Source organism: Monodelphis domestica, chromosome 1, assembly GCF_027887165.1.
Source record: "Monodelphis domestica isolate mMonDom1 chromosome 1, mMonDom1.pri, whole genome shotgun sequence".
Taxonomy (NCBI): Eukaryota; Metazoa; Chordata; class Mammalia; order Didelphimorphia; family Didelphidae; genus Monodelphis; species Monodelphis domestica.
In genome coordinates, this window is record NC_077227.1 from 108491374 (window position 1) to 108506805 (window position 15432).

Sequence of the window (15432 nt, forward strand, 5' to 3'; positions counted from 1 at the left end):
TCGCAAAATACCTGCTGCTGCCTAGTATGATTTTCAAGTATAGTAACTTTAAACCCATTCCCTTACCTCAGTCACATTGTTAGCAAATGGAATAATGGCCCTAGATCCTCCTGACTGCAAAGGACAAACTGGGACTAGGGTAGGAACACATGAAAGTTGTGACTCCAGGTGGGAGACTCTTCTGTCTCTTTAGTGGGCAGGGTCTACATCTTCAACCTTTTTAAATCTTTGCATGAAGAAAAATAAAATACTATGATCTAGCAGAAAAAGATGGAGTAGGAAGTTTAGAGCCCTGAATTGTATCCTGTCTCAATGTTGACAATCTGTATAACCTGAGACAAATCATTTCTTCTCTCTGTGGGCCCCAATTTCCTGTTCTGAACAATAAGACTGGATGATTGCCAAGGCCCCTTCCAGATCCAACAGCCTTTGACTCTCCAACTAGCAAAGGACCAGATCCATAATAGAGGTTTAATATTTGATTTATTAACTAATTCTTAAAGCAGAACCCCTTTTAGAAAGACATCGCTGGTTGCCCTGGTTGTAGGGGTGCCACTCTGGTTGGGGTTACTCAATCCTTCCTCTCCAGGCTCACATTAATAATGTGGCTTCTTTACTCAGTCATTTTCTGAGGTTTTTGATCTTGATGGGGAGGAAAGAGAAGAAAGTTCCCTAGAATTCTCTGATAATCAGCATGAACTAGGAGTATTTCTCTACAGGCAAAATAAATGGCTACTCCTACTACCATTGACAAGGTTTCCATGATGTCTGATATAATATAGTACTAGGCTTGGATTCTGGAAGAAATGGGTTCAAATCTTAGTAGATTTGTTATTGTATGATTATTATATAATACTTATTAGATACAACCATAGGCAAGTCATTTAACTACTTCAAGGAAAAATTAGCTTAGAATTTTAATTATTGGATTGTGATCTATGGTGTTGAAGGCAGTTGTCACTGGAATGTCTAATTCCCAGTGAATTCGGATCCTTGACAAGTTTGCCTGAAAAGTAGACCTTGACAAATCAGTTTTAGTTTTTGTCTTCCTTTCCAGATCATCATTCAGGGGCTGGAACGTGATTTCCCAAGTATTTATAGAGACTCTATACTTTGGTGCAGAGGAAAGAAAAGAAAAGTCACAGAACATTCTCCTTGTACCAGCTGGGGGCAATCCAGGACCACAAATGAGAGTACAGAGGAGAGAGCACTGCAAAGATCATTTATAATGTTTCTAGTCGAGCTGGCATCAATGCCTCTTAGAATAGCAGATCCAGGCAGCCAAAAGCCATGGCAACCACACCACGCAGGAGACACGTATTTGAAAAGGCAGCTACCTTTTAATGTCATTTTTAGTTTGCACATCAACACAATGTCCAGGGTCAGATGTCCATAGACCTGTGGGATCTAATGTGATTGGGCTGCATACTAGCTCCACAGAGGAGGAATGGTCAGAAAATTCCAGTAAAGGCATCTCTTTTATGGGGGATGCTAGTAATTCCAGTGTTGTTGCATCCTCAGTGTGACAGTACACATGATTGTCCATTGTGTCTCAACCCTAATAGAACATTACTTGTATCATCCTGTATGTTATGCCTTAAGTCTTGAGGACACTCAGAGAAGTTCAGAAGTCTTAACTCTATGATGGGCATCTAAACCCGTGATTGCCCAGAGTATTTGCCCAGAATTAAAAGTTATATTGATGATTAACCTTTAAATATGTAAAAAAAAACAAAAACAAATAAATACACACAGAGAGAGTCTGGAGCACTGGGGCTTAGAGTCAGGAAGACCCAAGTTGAAATCCAGCCTCAAACACTTACCAGCTGTATAATCTTGGGCAGGTCACAATATCTACTTGATTTAGTCTATAGGAGAAGGGAATGGCAAACTTCAGTATTTTTGCCAAGAAAACCCTATGGATGTACTACTGTTCACAGCATTGGGAATATTCAAATCTGACTAAAGGACTGAACAACAACAATATGTAATAGAAATGTATGTGTCTATTTATATATACATATATACATATAAGTAAATACTTGTGATTTTATTTTGAAACATATCACTTCAATTCCAAAAATCTTTATCAAATTCCTGATTCCTAGAACACATGTCCTCGGTGCTTTCTGCCCTCCCATAATTAGACTTTCAGTGGGGAAATATTTAAAAAGCTCACATATACGCACAGGTTAAATGAAATTCAGAGAAGATAAAGATAAGTAAGATACATTTGAATGTAACATGAATTTATTATACACTTTTAAAAAGCCAAACTATATGTAATAGGTATTAATGGTTTCAAATAGAAATCTATTTTTCAGTTCTTTGTATAAATAATATTCATCTGTTCCTATTTTCAATTTCATAATGAAATTAAAAGGAAAGAAATACAAAAGAGCAATAATAGTTAAAATGAAGACATATCCAGGGAGTGTCATGATATTGGCAGAAAAGAATGTCTGACCATCATTTCGTCCACAGTGGGAGTTGTTAATCCTGTCCCTCAGAGTACCCCGCTTCCACATTTGTGTATATTATAGAGAAAGATCCTAGGAGAAGGGTACTACAGCATCAGAATCCTGAGTGGGAAACTATATAGTATCTTTGGTCAAAAAAATACAACATAAGACAAGATTTAAGGCAGTTATTGTTGTGGGGAGAAAGTATCACTTTTGAAGAGAAACATTTGCACCCCCCAAAATGTACTACTACCTCCTTAATGTTGGTGACCTGGAAAAAAGCCTCATGTGTCCCATCTTAGTTATAATTCTAGACTTGCTCATTTTGATTAAAATGGAAAATATCATTTTTTTTTAGTCCAACAGAAAACTGTCAGGCAGAAGACAATCTTTGTCTGAGTCTATGCTGGTGTTGGCCAAAGACCACTCCTCTAATTCAGTGTCTCATTCCATCTCCTCTGCCTTTTTTTGTTTCTCTCTTCCTTACATTCATTTTTAGTTTGTCGTTTATCCTATCCCATATAAATTTAATCATTGTAATCTCTGCTGCGCTCTGAATTTTTCCTGGCTGTAACTCCAACAGAGCAGAATAAAAGTAATAACAGAGCTATAGTAGTGATTCCAAAAACCCAAGCTGATAAGATTAGAAAGTAATCATCCTGATTGAAGAAAAGGAGTGGGGGTTTCAAACACAAACTTTTTTTTTTTTTTGACAACTTAGTAGCAAAGCACTTCTCAAGGAAGTTTCTGTAAGATTTATTGTGCTTTTTTTTTTAAACTGCTGGTATTTTAATCAAAGAACTTGATTAAAACTCAGAGAAATTGATAAAAGTTATTTAAAATTTCACTGAAATTGTTGCTTACAAGTGCAACCTGTTTATCAGCTTCTATGTTGAATAATACTAGTTGTAATACAATCCCAGTACTACTATATCAACTGAAGTTTTGCACTTGTTTAATCTAAATTTGATTCATTTCACAGGTATCTTTCTGTCTGTCAGATTTAAATGTTTAACATTGCCTCTCAAAGTCAAGTTATCAGCCACATGGCTTTGAGATGGATATTGCCATTAAGTTGTACTTAATACAAGATCTTCCTTTGTTATAAATCCAGACTTTTTATTTTTTTACTCTTCCATCTTGTGATTATTGTGTATTGATTACAAGGCAGAAGAGCAGTAAGGGCTAGGCAGTGGGGAGTGGGTGTTAAGTAACTTAATCAGGATCACAGATCTTGGAAATATTTGAGATCAAATTTGAATCCAGGACCTTCCACCTCTAAACCTGGCTCTCAATTCAATGAGTCACCTAGTTATCCATTAAATCCAGACTTTTAGAGGGACACATTAAATCCCCTTGTGTCTTTGGTGCTGTTTGTTCTTTCTACAGCCCTACTGTTCCCTGCATCTTCACTTAAAGGTCTCTGACAACCCGTACACTTCTGGAAACATTGCCAGCCGTGACACAGCTCCAAGCATCATTGTGGCTTCAGGTAAGGGAGTCTTGGTGTTCCTGCTGTTGTGAAGAACATTTTAGAAGACAGTATGTATCTCTGTTTGGTTTTTGATCATCAAACTGGAAAGGAGAAAAATCAGATTATTTTATTTTAACTGAATCTCTCCACTTAGCTACTACATATCCTTACTCAGAATAGTGTGAGGGACTCTTGTGTACTACTAACTGAGGGTCATGGCTATTCTTTTTTATAAAATTTCCCTCCTTTAAGGGTGGTGTTCTCTTCTAGGTAATATTGGTTCTGAGCTGTCTGACAATGATATCAGCATGTTTGTGTCTTCAGATGCCGGGAACACCTGGAGGCAGGTAAGTGACGCATGTCAGGTCCCTGTGGTACAAAGAACCATGTATCTTTCATCACCAGTCCTCCTTCTGGGAGGTTATTCTGCAGTACTTCAATGGACCTCTTTTGCTTTTCCTTTTTGAAAGAGAACTTAAAACAAGAAAATAATACATTAGGATTGGGCAGCAGGCGTAGAGGCAGCAAGAGGAAGAGAGGGGGGAAAGGGAGAGAGAGGGAGAGAAGAAAAAAAGTGAAGAGGGAGCAGGAGAGAGAGAAAGAGGTAGAAGCAGAGGGAAAGAGAGGGATTAAGAATGATGTGAATTCATCAGTGAGAACATGAGTAATATTAGTTTAGATTTTGCACTCTTCAACCTCTTAGTACATAATCCCCCCCCCCCCCCATGAATGGCTTTCCTTCATCAGACATGGCAGAGCAGGCCTGTAGTGCCTACTGTTGGGGAGGTTGAGGCTGGTTAAACTCTTGAGTTTGGAAATTCTGAGCTTGAATAAGGATAAAGCTGATCAGGTGTCTGCAAATGTCTGGCAACAGATGGTAAACCCTTAAGAATGGAGGGCTAATAGACTACCTAAGGAGGTGTGAACTATCACAGGTGGGAAAAAGAACAGGTTAAAGCTTTCAACACTATCAGCCTTGAGATCAGGTCCATGCATGACAGTTGCATTCCACCTGAGTGAGATCAGGAAAGTTGGTTTAAAAAAGTAAAAAGGCTTTCACTAAAAATTAAAATAAATCCTTGTAGACAAGGCTTATATTTGAAGCTCCTCAAGACCAGAGCTTACCTTTCCTGTTGACAATAAATAGGCACAATAAAAGCCTGTAAATTAATAATTATATGCATGTCTAAACTTGGTAATACTGACCTACGGACAATAGGCATGCATGTAGTTCATTATCCAGCCTGTATTTGAAGCCTTCCGAGTTGGTGTAGCTTTGGGACAAGAACCTTTAAGAATCCAGCTTTGCCACCCAAAACAAGAAATCAGAGTTGAGTTTCAGCAGGACTTAGAAAGTCAATAATGACTCTAATAATCCCAGTCAGTTTTATTTAGTATTCATTTCCTGACTTAGTTTGGTTTTTATTAAGAGGAAAATCTGTAAGCGATAATGAAACAAAATTAAATCGGAATGAAATTTTCTCATAAAACAAAGTCGGAAACCCAATGGCTTTGTTGTTCAGGGAGCCTGAAGCCTGAAGGGCCTGATTATAAGCCTCTCTCTGAGTTACCTCCATAAATTCCTTTTGCCTTGAAGACAGAACATTGTAAGAATTGCGGCATAAAGAAATAGCCATTATACAGGTGGTGTTCTGAGATGTTTAAATCTCATGTGCAGAAGACAGAGTAATAACCATCAGAGTGCATATGTCAGGAAAAGTAGAAATGAAATCGCTTTAAACCAATGTGTTTAGCTCAAATGCCTCCTGTCTGTCTTCTGCATGTAAATTAGGTATCCATTGCTTATAAAACAGGCACTTAATGAGGTTTAGCAATCATAACAAGATATGTGTCTAATGCGTGGTTGTTACACTTCAATAAATATGTTTTAATAACCCACTGACGTTTAATTATCATACAATAACTAGCATCATAAATTGAAATCTAACATGCAGGTGAGTGCACTCAACAGTGAGAAAAGTCTGTATTGCATTTCCTGCTGAGGGTGACCTGTTTTAGGCTTTCTCTGGCAGCTCCTGGATCCAGATCATTTTTTTTTGGTGCTAAACTGTGCTACTTGGGGCTCAGAGGATAGAAAAGTACTTTAAAAAATAAGAAAGTGGTTAAACTTAGAGACTGATATGTAGGTGTGTCTAAGAAAATGAGAGTGAGATTAATTAAGTAGTCCCTGGGAGGGAAGTTAGAGATGTAATTAAGAGGACATAGTGGTTCTTTGCCCCACCGTACCCTCTAGTCCTTTCCTCCCACAGAAAGATGCTGTCCAAGTGGAGGGTATGTTTCAGGATATGGTGTTACTTCATCTTCTAATATCTAGAATGTTCCCCAGGTGTTATTAGGAAAATTGTCTAAGAGCACAAGAATAAGGAAAGCATGTGTCTAAGGAATTTCCACAGTTTGAGGCTCTTTGAGCAGTATTTTAGGCAGGATAAAGTGGACATACGACTTAGTGGTGGGGATTTATGTACCTTTGAGCTTAAAAGAAGTTTCTCCTTATTTAGAAGGAAGACACACAACACATCTTGAAAACAGAAGAATGAACCCCACATCTCCTATTTCAAGTCATGTAGTCCTGTGATTTGGCAGGACAACAGCATACTTGTCAAGGATACTTCCCCTCAAAAATACTTTTCAACATTTAAGGAGCAGGAGTGGGGGGAAAACACTAGACTCCAAGGCAAGACACCAAAGATCTAATTCTAGCTTCCTTAGTAAGTAAGCTATCTGACCTTGAACAAATCACACAACTGTCCATTAGTTAGGATCCCAGGATTGTAGGTTTAGAGATGGAAGGAATATCAGAGGCTATTGAGGCTAACTTTTCAATTCATAGATGAGGAATTGAGGTCCAGAGGTGTGAAATGACCTGTTTCTAATAGGTGACCTTTTCCCTGATCTTACATGTACTCTCAGCCAACCCTGTTCCCACTTTAATTTTCAGATATATGTTATCTTCCCCTATTGTAATGTAAGTTCCTTGAGGGCAGGGGCTCTCTTATTTGCTATTTAGATCTCTAGTTATTCTCACAGTGCCTGACACATAGTAAGCACATCATAAAGGGTTTTTTTCCCATTTATTCATTTTCAAACATCATATAGAGATAAGCAACGAGGAATTTGAATTTTGTTGTCTGACTTTGAATCTAATTCTTCCCCCCCCAACCTGCCCCATACTATAATGTGATCAGATTGGTATCCTGGAAAATGAAAAAACTTAGATAACAAACACATCAATCCTATAATCCTTTCCAACTTAAAAAGTCCATTCTGTGACTTTTATACATTTACTGAGATTTAGGGGTGTGAAGTAGAAGGGGGAGACTTATCTCTACAATATCTTGCTGATTCATTGATTGGAACCTTCCCTGACATTTAATTTTTGATAATGGTGTAAAATGGATACATCAGCTTTCCTATGTTGTTATTTTTTTCTAGATCTTTGAAGAAGAGCATAGTGTTCTGTACCTGGATCAAGGTGGGGTCTTGGTTGCTATGAAACACACATCTCTGCCGATCCGACATCTCTGGTAATGGTGCTGCCTGCTGTGACACAGTGCTGATCATTGTGAGCTACAAAACCCATCCCAGAGTCTTGCTATCAGCAGACAGATTGTGCCTGTGTTTGTAGGAAAATGCCAGAATCCATCAGAACATAATTTACACCCTCGCTCTATTAAAGTGAAACTGTTGAATGCAGTTTCACAAAATAGAAAAAAAAGTCTGCCCTTGGGGTAAAAGAAAAAAAATGAATTATGGTTTTCAGAAATGACAATTCCTTTCCCACCCCAAAGAATTATGGGTAAGAGGGATATATTAATGAAGATCCCCAGATATGTTTTCTGAGCAGTTTAACTCATTGTAGTTAATGTATTATAGTCAGTTTTCCCAGAAGGAACCTATTAGAATTTTAACAATTCTCAGTCCCTTGTCTGTCTTATACAGGTCTCATCACCTGTTCTCTACGTGTTACACCTAAATGTAGGTTCTCAGATTCTCTATCCCTCTTGGTTGGACAGTGTTCCTGAACCCCTTGGTCTATGGTTTAGACCCAGGAGCACATGTAAGACCTGCCTTTTGAGTTGTGCATATGGATAAAGGGCAGGTTTTAGAGCCCAGAGATTTCCCATGGTTTCCCACCTGCTTTTACAAAAGAGGATCTCAGCTGCTCTGCTTCTCTTGAAGTCATAATCCTGTTTTCAATACCACTATGAGTTGCTGTGGCAATGAATTATTTAAATGCTGCAAATGGAGCATCATGATTTCAGTTGGGGAACAGAATACTGAAGCAGCAGCCCCACTGCGAAGCAAAGGCTTGGCTCTAAGGCACATATAGCAAGAGGAAAGGAAGACTGCAGGATAGGTAGCATGGCAGTTGGTGAACCATAGGCTATGGGTGAAAGGATGTTCACCAGCCATCACTTTCTCTCCACTTTCCCAGGTTATCCCTCAGATTATTTCTTTCATATAGTAAACACAAAACTCCAAAGAGTTAAGATCTTTAGTGACATCTAAATGAAACTGACTAGGGTTAGGTCATTCATTCAATAACTAGTTTATTAAGAACTTACTATGGATAAGACTTGGTTTTGTGTGCCGATGGAGATTCAAAGATGATTAAGACTAGAGACTGATCCTCAAGGAGTATAAATTCCTTTAGCAGATTTAGCACAGCAGAGGTATCACAAGTCACAGAAGCACACATAGAATATGATATAAAATGGAATATAACAATGGAATGAGGGATACCACATGATGTGAAAATTCAGAAGAAGAAGAGTACATTTCTGGGTTTGGGGTACATTGCGGAACGTCATTTGGAAATCAGAATCGTATATAGTGCATGAATTCAGTAAGTGTGAAATGAAAAAATACATGAAAGACAGAAATAAAATATATGACATTTGCTTTTATTTGAAAGCCAGCCCTGAAGTAGTCGTCTCTGCCTACTGGGAAGCAAACACTATACATTTTCCTAACTGTTTATCATACATACATTTGAGTTGTAGTGGGATTGTGAAAAAGGTCTCATTGACATCTAAAATCTGATAAAAGTATTTCTGCCAGTATATTTCTTTTTTAACATGTCTTATTCCTCTTAAACACCATTTTCCCTGGTTGAGAGAGCTTCACATTGCCTGGGTCTCCCTAGATAAGCAGTCCTCTTATGTCAGTCTCTATAGATGAAATTAAGCATAATTTGTGACCAATTATCAGTTTGCTGATGTCACTTGGACTTTAAAAAATTCCTAACTTGCTCCTTCTTGTTTTTATTTGGGTGGGTAACTTCCTTAATTAATAAGCTTAATTACCTATTTCTGCATTTCTTGCTACTAGGTTAAGTTTTGATGAAGGGAGATCTTGGAGTAAATACAGCTTCACTTCCATCCCTCTTTTTGTGGATGGAGTCCTGGGTGAACCTGGGGAAGAGACCCTGATTATGACGTAAGTATGATTCTGTGAAGAGTTACTATATTTTTATCCTCATCCTAGAGAGCTGCATAGAGAGTTTTCTCCACATGGTGAAGGGGTTAAAGCTTCTAAGAGTGCTTGTTAAGGTTTCTCCTCTCCATCAGCGAAGAGAAACTTGTTTTTTTGTAAAAAAGTCAATGGATGTGTTACAGTGGATGTTACAGTGGATAAGTTAGAGAGTGAGCAGAGCCAATGTGTCCAGATAGGAGGTAGTCATTTCCCATTGTCATTTGTTCCCGATGATAAAAAAGTATAATATTAAGAATGAGAGAGGGCCAGCTGTGGAGCCAGGAAGACCTAGATCCAAGTGTCACCTCAACATATACAAGAATTGTGGTCATGAACAAATTACTTACTGTTGCAATGCTCCAGGAAACTGTCTAAGAGTTTGATTTATAGATGAGTCATCAACTTGTACTGGTAGAAGTTTTTGTACAAGAGGCAGTTAGGTGGTACACTGGATAGAACAGTACATTTGGAGTCAGGAAGACTTAACTTAAATCTAGCCTCAGACAGTTACTAACTTTGTGACACTGGGAAAATCACTTAATCTATGTCTGCCTCAGTTTACTCAGCTATAGAATGGGAATAATAATAGCACCTACTTCAAAAATGTTGTGAAAATGGAAAAAATGTTGTGAAGATAAAATGAAATAATACTGTAAAGCATTTCATAAACCATAAAGTTATGTAAATGTTAGTTATTATATCATGGTAGTCCTTAACGTTGAGGAAATTGCAGATCCAACTTCCTTATGCCCCACAGTCCTAAAATGAAGATTCATCTCATCAAAAAAAAACTTTTCTATCTGTCCAATAGATACTTATGCCTTTTTATTGAAATATTTTAATAACCTACAACTTTGAACTGTAACAGACCTGTAGCTACTGAAGCACATGTGTTTGTATCTCATTTTGATTATAAGAAAATGAGTTTCTTAGTTAAATTGGATATATATATATATATATATATATATACAGATACACAACATGTACATATATATAAACACAAACACATACACACATATATATGGATACATATCTTTTGTTTTCTCTTTTTCTCTTTTCCTTTCTTTTCTTTTTTTACTCTGGTCACCAGCCATGCATGCACCTAACACAATCAGAAGACATATTTGAAACAATGAGGTGGTCTTTCTGCATCACAATCAGTAATTTGAGAAATATAACATTAATGATTTGGATAAATCTGGTCTTTAAAAATCTGTATTTAATTTTTCTAAATATAAAGATGCAAATTGTACCTATTAACAGAAAACTAGGCAAGGGAAACAGTGAAATAACATATATTGGCTAGGCAAGATGTTTCAATAGTGAAATTAGATTTATTTGAATCTGCCCCAGCATATTTTCATTCTTTACCAAAAAACATCATCAGTCAATACACAAATAACTTTCTCTTATCTAAGGACAAGTATAGAATTTTTCTTTGTTTTAAAGCTTGGTTTCTTCTGTTTCTTGTATTTGCAAAATTTACAGAGCACACTGATTGAGAAAGCAAAAAACATCCACATTTTGGTGACACAGTATCAGCAATACTCAGCCTAAATCGTGACTCCTTCTCTGAATACCTTAAAATAAGGAAATATATTATGACTCTGAAGGCAGGGAACTTATATTAGCTAATGACAAATAGAACAGAAGATTGGACTTCAGCTGCATGAAGGCAGTATGGAAATTACAGTAGAGTAGCAACCAGGATCCGAGAATTGTTAGTCACTGACCCAATGGGAAGCAATACTTTGTCAATATTCTAACCCACCTACACTCCCCATTGCTGTGCTCTGTAGAGTATTTGGACACTTCAGCCATCGTTCTGAATGGCAGCTGGTCAAAGTAGACTACAAGTCTATATTTGATAGGAGGTGTGCTGAGGAAGACTACAGACCTTGGCAGCTTCACAGCCAGGTAAGTGGAAAGAGGAGCAAAGCTGGAACTGGGCCTAATGTTGAGGGAAGATGCACCAGTTCACAGAGTCATCAGAGTTGTATATTCTTCCTGACAGCTAGTGGTGAGGTGTACTTGGGGTTATCAAGACCATATTTCCTGTCTGGTGCTTCCATATGTGCTTTGTGTTCCACAGGAGTGAGCAAACTAAGCTTTTATAGCTTGTTGTGAAGCCATTTCTGTTTTTATTATGCTTTGATATAATGAGAGAAAATTCAAATATGCTTGGCTTAGACTTACAACTCAAAATGAAATACCAGCTCAGCACCAAGATCCAAACATAATTTATCTAGGCAAGTCATCTTGCGATGGGAGGGGGACTGGAGAGGGGAACCTCAACTTTATCCAGCAATGCAAAAACAGGCATAAAATAATAATATTATCCTGGATAAATGGAACAGAGAAGCACTTCTTTATTATCCTAATTCTCTTGTATTCTACAATATCTTCCTGTTCCTTCTAAGAAAATTTAGGTGCATGCAATGCTGGCTTTGATTATTCTTCCCATACTATATGATCTCTCCCTCCTCCAATCTCTCTAGGCAGAAGAAAGCTCTATATGTTCTACAAGAGACTAAAAAGAATTTTACTATAAAATCATTGCTTTATTTAGGAGTCAGCATGTAAATAATAGCAGCCAGTATACAATACAAATGTTCTATATACATATAATTACATTATAGATTCTGATAAAATGAGTTAGCCCAAAGGAGGGAGAGAGAAGTAAATTGAGTCAAACTTTTCTTTTGAACTGCTGTCCTCTGAGAAGCTGGAATTGATAGCATTGTTGGACTGATTTTCAAAGATGATTAGGTCACAGTTGTTTTCATAGTCTAAAAGATGAAATAATGGTGGATTTCAATATGATTGGTATATTTCCCTTTGGCATATATTGTCATTGAGTGGTTTTAGCTTTTTATTTGAATTTCTTTTTTTAAGACTACAGCATCCTGATCTCCCATTGCAAAGAATGACATTAAATTATTGCATAAGGTCATGTGCTCAGAAGTGTCACTATGGGGCATGATGATGATTACATAGCTTTAAAACACGTCTCAATGAACCTATGTGACACAGTTTATTCATAGGTTACATCATGATGTAGACAGTATCTTTGATTTTACTACTTTCCAGGTATATTTTGGGATATTTCTGTTGCTCTGTGATGTCAAATTAGTGGAAATTTCCTTCAGAGATTGAATTCCTTTAGCAAATTTACCTATGTCCCTATTAGTAGGACTAATGAATCCCTTGAAGTGGTTATATACATATATATTCAAATTGTACTTTTCAAAGTTCCAGTTATAGAAAATATGTAATTGTCTCTAGTCCACTAGATATATACAATGTAAATTCAAATAATATAATCACTTTGGGGTTATTATTATTATTAATTTGCAATAATCAAAACCTAGTAATGAGTTAAAAATTTTTAATTAAAAATAAATGCCACGCACTCCATAACTTAATTATATAAAGAAATTTTAAAATGCCTGCTCAAGCTAGTCAGAACTCTATTGTACTGTTTTTTGTTTTTGTTTTTTTTCTATTGTACTGTTAACAGAGGTAAGTAGAATGGTTATTTAGTATTTCTGTATTTCTTCATAGGGAGAGGCATGCATTATGGGAGCCAAGAGGATATACAAAAAGCGTAAATCAGAGAAGAAGTGCATGCAGGGAAAATATGCAGGAGCCATGGCTTCTGAACCATGTGTTTGTACAGAAGCTGATTTTGATTGGTGAGCTTCCTATCTTCTTTTCAATTTGTTAACATGTTTATTTTAGTATTTATATGAGTGAAGTAGAGACATGAAGTAATATTGTCAATTTACCATATTTGTCTATCTATGAGATGTACTAGCATTATTATAATGCTTGAGGGCCTGTGAAATGAACTCAGAATTCCCCAGAATGCAACTTGTTGAGAGAAGAATATAATATACAATAAGATGATATCTGGGATTCAACTATCAATTTCACCATCACAAACACTAAAAGGAAGGTAGAGAGAGTATACATATTCATGGAGTTAAGTTCTCCTTATCACTTTCTCCTTAGGATGGAATTTTCCATGGTTATATTATGATGAAGAAGATGACTCTACTATCACCTAAGAAATCTTTTATAACTTGCTTCTCTTTTTCTTAGACAAACACCTAGATTAAGATATCTACATTTATTTCCTCTAATTCTTTTCCTCTCAGTTATCATTCCCCTTCTTACTTAATCATTAAACTGAAACTGTGCTTTCCAAAGTTAATAGTGATCTCTTAGTTGACAGATATGATGATGATCTTGACTTCATCTTTTTTTTTTCTTCTCTGATTCATGACATTAGGGTGGACAGTATTAACCATTCCTCTCTTCTTGGTTTCTCTAGTCCTTGGTTTCTCTCTATTTTTTTTTGTAATACTACTCTTTCCTGGTTATCTTTCTACATCTTTTCCCTGCTTGTTCTCAGTTTCATTATCCATATTATGTCTGTCTGTCTTTCTGTTTGTCTATCTATCTATCTATCTATCTATCTATCTATCTATCTATCTATCTATCTATATTATGTTCTCTAATTCTGAGTATTCCCCAAGGTTATCTCTCTCTCTCTCTCTCTCTCTCTCTCTCTCTCTCTCTCTCTCTCTCTCTCTCTCTCTCTCTCTTTATACTTCCATCTCTACACTCTCTCCTGGTCTCCAGATTCATATATTAATAAATGTCTATTGGCCATTTGAAACTAGTTGCCTTGGAGACATCCAAACACAATATATCCAAAGCAGAAATAATTAGTACCAATATTAGACTATGCCTAACACATGTGGCTAGGCATTACATGACCTGGTTCTGGTTCTGGCGAGGAAGTCATCTCTCCTTTCCTTGCCTTAATTTCCTTATCTGTAAAAATAATAGTTTAAGATAGCGCCAAGATCCCATCCAGCTCTACATACTATGATGATATAGTTCAGTTACCTCTTGGTTAACCAATCCAATGGCTTTTTATAAGTTTTCATCCTCCTTGAATGCTCTGAAGAATTTTAATTTATTTAGCATACCTTTCATTTTCTTCCTTGACTTGAATAACTGTCCATTCCTGATGAAATCTTTATCTCAAGTCCTATCCTACTTCATAAACTCTAGGCTCACATTTTTTTTTTTTCATCTGCTAGATATCTCCACCAAAATCTCAACCAATATGTCTAAGACAATTTGTCATCTCACTTTAGCTCCACCTCAATCTATTCCTCATGACCCTTCTGATTTCCTCAGTTTTGTTAAGATCATACCACCATTTTCCTTGTTACCTAATCTTCAAACCTAGGGAACATTTTGACCTTTTCTCTGCCCAACTCTTTCAGGCATCAGTAATTAATTCAATTAGTTTCTACTTCTGAAATCTCTCTTCTGTTCTTTCTATTCCCAGTGATACTACCCAAGTTTAGACTCTGAACATCTTTTGTTGGACCGATTGTATTATCCTGGTAGTCTTCTAGTGGGTCCCTCTGTACAGAGTTTTTCCCATATAAGCCATTGTACTAATATATATTATTATTCCTAAAATACTTCTTTGGTTATGTCGCTTGATACCTGCTCACAAACCTTTTGTAGCTTCCTATTCTCTAAATGAAGTCCAAACTTCATACCACAATTCAAGGGCCTTGGTGATATGGCCTCAATTGACTTTTCTAGCCTTGGCTTCTACTATTTATCTATATTTGGGCAAGAGTACTTCAATTAAAATAAACTAATCATTCTTTCCTTACCACTCAATCAACAATCTTTTTTTTATCTTCATGCCTGTGTTTATTTGTTTCCTTCCAAATATTTCTAACTCCTACTCATCTTTCAAGGCGTAGCTGAAATCATCCTGCTTCCATTAAACCTACCATGATCTTCCTGCCTGAAATTGCTTATTTCCCATTGCATTTTGTTAGCATTTTATATGCATCTTATTTATCTTTCATATTCTGACATCTTTTATATCCATTGGAGTCTATCTTTCCTACCAGAAGGTAAGGTCTGTAAGGCTTTGTCTTATTTTTTATATCTCTTACA

The 15432-nt window shown here is 36.6% G+C and overlaps 1 protein-coding gene across 3 annotated transcripts in view; it reads left to right on the plus strand.

The window, feature by feature from the left end:
* The window catches only part of SORCS1 (sortilin related VPS10 domain containing receptor 1), a 757576-nt gene that overhangs the window by 626385 nt on the left and 115759 nt on the right, over positions 1-15432 (plus strand). For all 3 annotated transcript variants that reach the window (XM_056804202.1, XM_007479039.3, XM_007479040.3), the window contains exons 11-16: positions 3852-3954; positions 4207-4283; positions 7390-7481; positions 9289-9396; positions 11232-11349; positions 12997-13127. In XM_056804202.1, the coding sequence (XP_056660180.1) occupies positions 3852-3954; positions 4207-4283; positions 7390-7481; positions 9289-9396; positions 11232-11349; positions 12997-13127 (629 nt within the window). The remainder of the gene's footprint in view (positions 1-3851; positions 3955-4206; positions 4284-7389; positions 7482-9288; positions 9397-11231; positions 11350-12996; positions 13128-15432) is intronic.